The sequence below is a fragment of the Plasmodium malariae genome (assembly GCF_900090045.1).
Source record: "Plasmodium malariae genome assembly, chromosome: 8".
Classification (NCBI taxonomy): Eukaryota; Apicomplexa; class Aconoidasida; order Haemosporida; family Plasmodiidae; genus Plasmodium; species Plasmodium malariae.
In genome coordinates, this window is record NC_041782.1 from 2,451,742 (window position 1) to 2,462,015 (window position 10,274).

At 22.8% G+C, this 10,274-nt stretch overlaps 1 protein-coding gene across 1 annotated transcript; it reads right to left on the minus strand.

Annotated features, from left to right (window-relative positions):
* Window positions 1-224: 224 nt before the first annotated feature.
* PmUG01_08058500 (reticulocyte binding protein 2b, putative) lies at window positions 225-8,581 on the minus strand (the record flags this gene model as incomplete). Its single annotated transcript, XM_029004752.1, has 2 exons — window positions 225-8,365; window positions 8,527-8,581. The coding sequence occupies 2 exons, from the start codon at window positions 8,579-8,581 to the stop codon at window positions 225-227; spliced, it is 8,196 nt and encodes a 2,731-aa protein (XP_028861410.1).
* Between the last annotated feature and the right edge of the window lie 1,693 nt (window positions 8,582-10,274).

Here is a 10,274-nt window from a genome sequence, read left to right on the forward strand (position 1 = left end):
TAGTATAATAATAATGGTTTTCTCTTCACCATATATCTTTATAATTTCTCTTATGAAATATACTTTTTTTATTATATATTAAATTTTTAATATGATTAAAATGTCTCAACTGCTTAACGCTCCTATTTATTATGATTTGCATACTTACAGGGATGAAGAAATATTAATGTTATATATATATATATATATATATACATACCTGTTTGTATTTTTTTTATTTAGTACTACGCATAATCGTCTTCATTAAAACAAACTTCGATAACTTCTTCTTTATCTTGTAAATTAAGACTGCCATTATTTTCAAATCCTTCATCATCTACATTGAAGCATTCCTCTTCTGTTTTTTCCTTATTCATAAAGGCAGCTAAAGCAACACCAGAACAAATGGAAAAGCCAAGAATAATTCCACCAGCAAAACGAATATTTTCGTTTGCTCCTTTAGTTCTTGAGTTACTTTGATCATTGGATTTTTCATGTTTTGAATTTTCCTTTGCATGCTGTGTATGTTCATGGATTTTAGTTAATAAATTTTGTCTATAAGGACTTAAAATTTCAGGAATAGGTTTATTTAATGTCTTCAATTTATCTTCTATATATTCTACTTCCCTATTAGTATTATTTATTAAATCTGTCATTTTATTAATGTAGGATTGTAACTCCTCAATTATTTTATCTGATTCAGTTATGCATTTTTTTGCAGAATTATAAATGTCAACATTACTATTTATGGAAAATGTATCAAATAATTCATTTATTAATATTTTCTTTTTATCAATTCTGTCTAATACACCTTCAGTTATATGTAATTCATTTTTAGTTTCTTCATTATAATTTGTAATCTTTTTTATTATATTTTTTATTTCTTCCTCATTTGTCTTACCTTTCGTGCTTTCAATTTCACTTTGAATATTTTTAGACATATTTTCAATAAATTTTTCTTCCTTATAATCATTTTTTATTTCATTGAAAATTCCGTTAATATCGCTAAAGTTGTTTTCTATTTCTATTAGTTTCTGCTTTTGTGGTAAATTGTTTGAAAAATTTTCTCTCATAATATCTATGTTTTTCAAAATTTCTGAAGTAAATTTATTTGTTTCATTATTATTATATAATTTCTCATTTTCCTGAATATTCTTTAATATTTTGTTAAGATCTTTTTCTAAATTGTGTATTCCTTGTTTAGTTTTTGTTAAATCCATCCTGTCCACATTTTCTATATCAACACTTTCTTTTTCAATTGTGTGACTCTTTTCATATTCATTCGCATAATTTAACAAGCTTTTTGCACTGTTTATTAAATGAGAAATTTTATTTACATATATTTTCAATTTTTTGTCTTCACTATCGTTAATTTTTTCTAATTCTTGCAATTTTTTTATATTAGTATTAATATCTTCATATATTTCATTAAATTTATTAGCGGATTGTAACGTGAATTTTTCATCTGCAAGAGCTAATTCCTTTTCTTTATTTATTATGATAGTTCTAATATCTTGTATGTTATTTTTATTCTTTAATAATTTTGTTTTTTGTGTCTCAATCTCGTTATTAAACAATTTGGCTAAATCATTATATTTATAATGAACTGTTTTTATTTCTTGTAATTTACCATCATTTATTTTTTTGTTAACTTCATTTATAATAATTTTTTTATCCGTCAGCTTATTGTAAAGATTTTTTAATTTTTCTAAGCTATTTTGTAAAATATTTATTTCTGTCTCTTCATTATATTCAAATTCTTTTTTTATGTCATGAATTATTTCTTTTGATTCTTTAACTGCTGTTACCAATTCAGTGTAAAATTTAGTTGCTTGTTCAACATTGGTTGAAGTGTCGTTACCTATGGATTTTGTATCAAAATACGCATCTAATGAAGCAATATAATTCATCATAAAACTATGATTATTTTTAACGTATGACAAAAACTTTTCAGTTTCATGCTGTTTCTTATTAATTGTTAATAAATCATTTTCTATTTTCATACTAAGGTTCTCCTTTATTGATTTGTACATAAATACTGTATTTTCTTTTCCTTGCTTTAATAGTTCATCAAAGGAAGTGTTACTTTTTGTAATAATTTTTTCTATTTCTTCTATATTTTTATAAATTTCATCTAAAGATAATTTTTCTTTTTGTATTATTTCACCAACGTTTTCTTTTACATTTATTTTTTGAACTTTTATTTCTAATTTATCTAAGGATACTATGTAATTATCAAAACTGACTTTTAATTTATTCAATTCTGATTCATCTACAGTGCTAATCTTTTTTTGATTATAAGATTCACTTAATTGCTTTAATTTTTCATATTTCGATTCATCCAAAATATGATTGTAACCTTCATTATTAAACTTAATTTTGTCTAAAGTGTTATATTTATTGAAAATATCATCAATTTTACTTAATACCAATTTTTTTTTACTTTTTGTATTATTTATTTTATTATATAATGCAATCATGGACTTAATATTAAGATTCATATCACTTAAATTTTTAATTAATTTTTCATTTTCTTTTTGTTTTGAGTCTATAACTTCTGAATATTTAATTATCTGAAGAAGATTCTTATGGGCATCTCGTATGTCGTTATACACATCGAATTCTTTTTTATTTCCTTCTTCATTTTCAGTTTCTAATTTTATAGCTATTGTCGACTCAAGTTTTAATTCTGATGTTGTAATGGAACGTTCTTCTGCAGATCGTTCCAATGATAATAATCCTTCTGCAATTTTAGCATCTATAAAATTCGCTGACAAAACTATGTGTGAAAACATGTTTTTTGCTTTATTTTTATATGAATTATGTATTTCGTCCTGCAGACTCCTATTTTTATCTACTGCTTGTTTTATTATATCTAATATACTATTTTGATCGTCTAATTTTTTAATATCTTCAGCGAGTAGTTTAATGGCTTCATGTATTTTGTTAACCTCAGAATATTCATGTGTACAAATTTCATTAATTTTTTGTACTTCTTCTTTTATATGATGTATTAGTCTGAAGGATTCCTTTTTTTTAATATCATTCAAATATTTTTTTGCCTCATCTTCTTTATTTCTAAGTTTTGTTTGTTCATTTTGAGCTTCTTCTCTCAGTCTTTTTACTTCATTATAATTTTTTGAATTATCTGAAGTGTTTTTTACATTATCCTCAATTATTTTATAGGATGCATCAAATTCATCATATATTTTATATATCCTACTTTTGTACTCTTCTAAATTTTCTTCAAAATTATATTCTTTTAAATCTTTTCCTTTAAAAAAGGAAATAAATGTTTTCATTGATGAATTTAACAATTCTTTTGTTGTATCCATATATAATTTTACTTTATCAGCTATTTCTTTAATCTTTTCCAAAATTCCAATTTCATATATTTTTTTTTGTTTTTCCAATTCTATTTCTATATTTACAATATTAGAGTCTATTTCATCCATTTTTCTTTGTTTGTATAACATAAGTTCTTTTGTGTCTTTCATCTTGTTAAATTGTTCTGTATAAATACTTTCTTCCTTTTTAGCATTCTCTAAAGTATTTTCTCCAATCGTTGCAGTTATTTTTGATATTACACTTAATGAATCATTAGCTGAAGTTAAAATGCTTCCTATTTCTTTTTCTATAATATTTACATTTGATAGATTTTGTTCTACTCTTCCTAAGTTATACTGTATAATTACATTTGCATTCGAAGATTTTTTATTATTAAAGGGATCTTCAATTTGAGTGATATTCTGTTTTTCATTCAATTTTTTTAATTTTTCTTGGAATGATCCCAATTTTTCTTTAATCTTACCATGTTCAATTTTGATATAATTCATTATTTGCGTTGCTTCATTTTTCATTTTTTCTGATTTTGTTTTTATTCCTAAAATTAAAGACTCCCTTGAAATAGTCGTAATATCTTCTTCATATTTTAGGAATGATTTATAATTTTGTTTTGCATTTTTTTCATTAGATGTAACTTCCTCTAAATATTTTACACACTGGCCAATATTATCATCAACATTTTTCGTATCAACATGATGTCCCTTTTCTTGTAAAAATTCGATTTTTTTTTTTGCTGTATTTGCTTTAATAATTTCTGACATAATTTTTTCTTTATATTCGTCTCCCTTATTTAAAAATGCATTTATATCTTTTTTCTTATTCTCAATTTGCTCTTTGATATTTTTTATTTCGTTTACATTTGTATCAATTTGTTCATTGTCTAAACTTATTTTAATGTCATTTTTATATATTTTCGCTTTATCTATGAGTGTTTTCACTTCTTGAATTAGGGTATTTGCTTTTTCAAATTCAGTTTTTGCCTGTTCGTTATATTCTTTAGCATCTTCAGTGTTCTTTGATATTGAATCAATAACTGCATTAGAGTTATTCAATGAGATCAAATTAATAGCATTTTTAATTTCCTTAAGAGCCTCTTGCATAGTATTTTTTTCTTTTCTAAGATCTTGCATGTAATCGTTTACTTTTTTTTTAATCTCTTTTATTTGATTTACATTATTGTTTTCATTAGCTATATTCAGTTCATTTTCAGCACTTACAACAATCTGATCTATTTTACTGTTACTAGTTTTACTTTTCTGGTAATGTACATTATAATCCATATCATTTACATATTTTTGATCACCATCGTGGGTATTATGTTCTATTGTAATAATTTGTTCATTGGATGATTCTATTACTTTCATCACCTGTTTAGCATCTGCGTTTTCGTCCCTAATTTGTTGAATAATGTCATAAATTAAAATTCTTTCATATTCTAATGTTGTGTGGTCTACCTTTCCTAACTCACTTTTAACTTCTTCTATTTTTAATTCTTTGTACGTACTTTCCATTTCTTCATATATTTTACCCATGTCACTGATTTTTTCTTTGAATTGCATATCTTTAGATTTCAGTACATTTGATTTTTCTATGTATTTACTGGATTTTCTTTCAAGATCATTTAATTGTGCAACTTTATTATCGATACTACCCATTAGAGCTTCAGTATTTTTTTTGAAAGTATTTATTTTTTCTTTAATTATATTATTTGTATCTTTTTTAATATATGTTTTAAAATCAAAGGCAGATAATGTTGTTTTCATTTGTTTGAGAGACTTTTTGTTTTTCTCAATTTTCTCATTTATTTCTTTATTTTTCTCTGTTATAAACTTATCACTTAATATTATAATTTCACTATTTTGTTCTCTAATTAGATCATCAATTTTTTTATTTATCGCTTGATAATTGGTATTTAAATTATCTATTTTAACATTAATATGATTCCAGTTCATTATTTTTTCATCCAATGTTTCCAAAGTTATATTACCATTTTTCCTAATATGTTCCTTTAATTTTTTACTAAGAGTTGAAATATCATGTATACTATTTTTTAAATTATTTATAGAACCATCAGCCAATTTATCCTTTATATCATTCTTTTCTCTATTCAAACTTAATTCAAATTTTGTCTTATCATTTTGTTGTATTAAGTTAATATTTTTCATTGCTTGAATTTGCATATCTAACTTTTCATTTAAATAATTTTTATTTTTTATTAATCCATCTACCAATTTGTCGTTAGTATCTAAATGGTTTATAGCTATGTTTAAAGTTTTAATAATGTCTATATATTTGTTTGAAATTTCAATTTCGTATATGATTTTATTAACTTCTTGCTCCTCACTATTATGTTCTTTTTCATATTCACTCAATTTTAAATCTATGTTTTCATTATTATAGTCGTTTAACAAGTTATCAATATCTATATATGTTTTCATATTAGGATTTTTAAATTTTTTCAATATTATATCATATGATACTAATTTATGTTTAGTTGCTTGTACAATGTCCTTTAATATATTAATTTCACTAAATATTTTACTTCCTTTATTTAGAATAGTGTTCTTATATTCTAAGAATTCCTTATATGTATTCTGTCCTACAGATACATCTTTATCATTTTCATGTAATTCATTAAGAAACTCATTTTTTCTATTAATTATATTAACTTTGTATTGTTTTAATTTTTTTTTATCTTCTTTGTAACCCTCCATACTTTTTTTTAAATGACCATGTTTATCTCTTATCTGATCAAATGTATTTGATATTTCATCGTATATACTTTGAAATCGATTACCAATAATATTATTTTTAAGAGTTAAAATGTCATTTGATTCTTTATCCAAATTATTCAATATTTGGGTAGCCTGGTCACATTTCATTTTTGATATCCCATTATGTACTTCTGTTGTTTTCTCTAGCAATTTATCAATATCATCTACATTACCCCCTTCATAAGTTACATTTTTAAGTTCTTCTACAAGTTTTGATGAAGTATCAACAAATTCTTCTTTGTTACCGTTGAAGAAATTAGTAATGATGGAATCAATTTTTTTCTGTATTTCATTTTTTTCATTTGTGAATTGAACCACATTAAGTTGTGCTTCATTAATTAGTTCTTCTATTTGTGCAATATTTTCATATGTATCTTCTTTTTTGGAAATAATCTTTTTTATTTTGTCTATATTTTCAGTTATATATTCCAATTTATTTTTTATTTCCATTTTGATAGAATTGATATGTGTTTCTTTTTCTTTTATGATTACCATTTCTTTTTCATGAATTTGAATTTGTTTTGCTAATTCTTCAATTTTAGTTTTCATATGAATAACTTTTTTATAGTTTTCTTCAATTAGTTTAAAATTATTTTGCATTATTGGCCTACTTGTTTTTATTAAAGCTATTAGATTTATAAGTTCTGTAGCTCTCTGAAGGAAGTTTGAAGGAGTTACATTTTTTTTTATTATAGTGTCAATTTCATTTTTTTTTGATGTATTGGTAATATATGTCTCTTTTATAGAAGCAACTAGTGGTCTTAATTCTTCTAAAGCTGCTGCTTGTTGAACTCTTATTTCATCATAATTTGCTTTAACTTTTATAAATTCCGTATTTGTTTCAGTGCTAAGATTTTTTGCTACTTCGGTGATATTAGTATATACATCTTCTCCAAATTTTAGGATTTTCTCAGAATCTGAAACTTTCGAATTAATGTCTGAAGGAAAAGACTCATAATCCAGAATTCCTCTATTCTTTCCTTTTAAATTGGTTAAATATGAACTAAAATCGTGAAAAATCAATTTTTCTTTGTTTTTCAATGTAGTTTCCATTCTCCTGATGTGTTCGATACTAAACCTAAAATTGGCCGTACAGTTAGATATGAAATTGTAATAATTTATAATATTGTTAACAGACACATGTATTTGTCTTTTATCATTTGCATATGCTTTTATAGAACTTAATGCAGATATATAATTTTCTAAATGTTCACTATATCTGCTAGAAATAAGCTTCATATCATCTAATAAAAATTTTGTTGCACTTATAAAAACGTTTTGACCTAATTCTTTCTCTATTTTAGATAATATATCAGTACAAGAATCTAAATGGTTCTTTAGATTAATAATATAATTTCTATAACTGTCATAAGGTATTTTCTTACTTTTTTCTATATACTGCTCACATACCTCTTTATATGTAGATGCTTCACAATATTTGTTACAGTTTATATTTGATAATAAAATAAATGTATCTGACTTAATATTTATTATCTGGTTCATAATATGTTTACTTTTATCTGAAAAACATTTCCTGTAACTATCCAATTTTCTTTGAAATTCATTATGTTTTAAAGCATATGTGTTTATGACTAATTTCTCTTTCCTAGGATTTAGTAAAGTATTATATAATTTTATCAAGTACTCTTTTTGTGACTTACAATTATTTACAGTTCTTTGAATTTCTTTAAATAATGAGTTTACTCTTTTATTCACCATATCTTCATATTTAAAGTAGATATTAGGGTAAATCCATGTAAAATTTTTTATTTCATAGAAATAATACATTAAAGAATAATATGGATATAATGTAGAAAATATATTTCCTCTCTCATCTGTGAAATCAATGTAATCTAATGTGTCATATGCATCTGTATTTGTACTTTTATTTTGAACAAATGAATTTAAAACAGTACTCAAATTATCATTTACCCTTACCGTTTCATTATCAACTCTACCACGTGTATATAAATTATTTTTTTCCGTTTGAGCATAATACAATGGCGTTTTGGTAGATATATAATTTTTTAAAGTTACTAATGATGCATTATTACGTAAATATGGTTTTTGTAACGAGTCCACATTAATTTCATTATAACTGTTTTTATTATTTTCCTTTTCATTTGAATAGTTGATGCTTTTCAAATTTTCCTCTTTGTTGTTATATGCGAATTCGGTTTTTTCCTTAATATTAGATTGTAGTGGTAATAATGTTAGTCTATCTTTAAGTTTGCTTGAAATTTTCCTATTTTTTTCCTTGCTTGACACTACATAAACATATAATATGTAAAATTGGATGTGTTAGAATGAATAATAAAATTTAATGCCATTAGAATAAATAAACATAAATAGAAAGGTACAAATATACAAATATTTATGCATTTGCACTTATATACATATTTATCTCTTTATATATGAGGTGGTTTACCAAATAGGATAAATAGAATATTATAAATGATTACCCAAAGTATGTTTTTTTCCATAGTTAAAATAATATATGTAATATATCTTATTAATAATTTAAAATATTGAAAATTATTTTTAAGGTGTATTATTTTTATAATTAAATGCATACTTTCGTTAATTAAATAGGTGTTCTGCAGGTTACATTGTTTATCGTTCTTAAAAGAATGAGTCTAATATGCATGTAATTTTCACAAATAAGAGTAATTATGAATACAACATAAAAATTTCAAATATGTTAACATATTAATAGAAAAGTAAAAAGATTGTATATGTAGAAAAGAATAAGAGCTATATTCAAAAATGAAGGATTATATAATCTTATTATTAAAAATCTAATGTTGAATCCAACTGTTAAAAAAATATGTTTGAATAATAAACGTAAAGTAAATATTAAGTAAAAAGGTATATAGAAAAAAATTTCTTTCTTATTTTACAATAGATTTAATCCAAACGAAATATATAAGAATAATACATGTTAAATATATAATAGAAAAATGGAGCACTAAAAAAAAAATTTAAGAATAAGAAATATTTAAAGTAAAACTGTAGATAAAAAGAAAATTATTAATTTTATATTTCTATTTTTTTGGAAAAAAAAAAATTATCCATGAGCAAATATCGACGTAAAAAGGAAGGGTTTATTTTACGAAAAATAATTTATAAATTATGGCTCAGAAATATTTAAAAAAAATAAATTTATTTTATGTACCTATAATTTTAATGAAATGGTCTAAAAATAAATAATTCTTATTTTTTTTTTTTTTTTGTTAAATATATTGTTGTTTTATAAGTCTCTATGTAAATATTTATAATGAATGAGGGAAAAATTTACAAAAAAAATTGAAGTGTGTTGTAGAAGAAATAGTAACTGAAGGATCCTTAAAAAAAAAAAGAACTTATATGTAGCTTCTTTGATCTTGTAGATTTTTAATTAATTACTGTGTGCACAGCTTATTTTCTTATGATAATATGTTTCCTTAAAAAAAGTTTATTTGTGAAAATCTAGTAGTGTAACTCAAGATCGAATGATTAATTAATCTCTATTTAAAAAGAAAAATTTAGGTTTAGAATGTATTTGCACCTTTTGTTTATGAATTTTACAATATATTAAGTTTTTTTTGAGTAATTATTTTTAAGGTTAAACAACTCTACACACAAATGAACACACACTCCAAAAAAAAATTTATAATTTGGTTTTGAATTTTAAAGATAACTAGAAATAAGTAAAAAATTGAAAGTTATACTATTTTCCCATAAGGCCTCTTTTTCATAAAAATTTATTTGTTTGTATTTTAATTATTTTCTTTTTTTTTTCTTGCCCTTTTTGTTTATTAACGTACTATTGTACATTTAGCTAAATACCATTTTGATCTTAAAAGTACAAAAATTATAAATATTATTATTCATGATTTATGAATAAGCCACAAGAACTAATGCATTATTGTTAGCTTTAAAAGAGAATTTATAATTTGGTACTTTACATATATTTTTGGGGGTTAAAATATAAATTATATTGTAATAATTTCTGATTTTTTTTTAATGTAATTTTATTATATTTATGACTTATAATTTGAACATTTATTCGCTAATTTTTGAAGGAGTTTCACAAAATTTTATAGTTACAGTTAGTTCTGTAAATTGTGGAACTTACAACTGAAAAAATATGTTTCCTATTATATGTACAATAATCCATATTATTTAAGATTACTA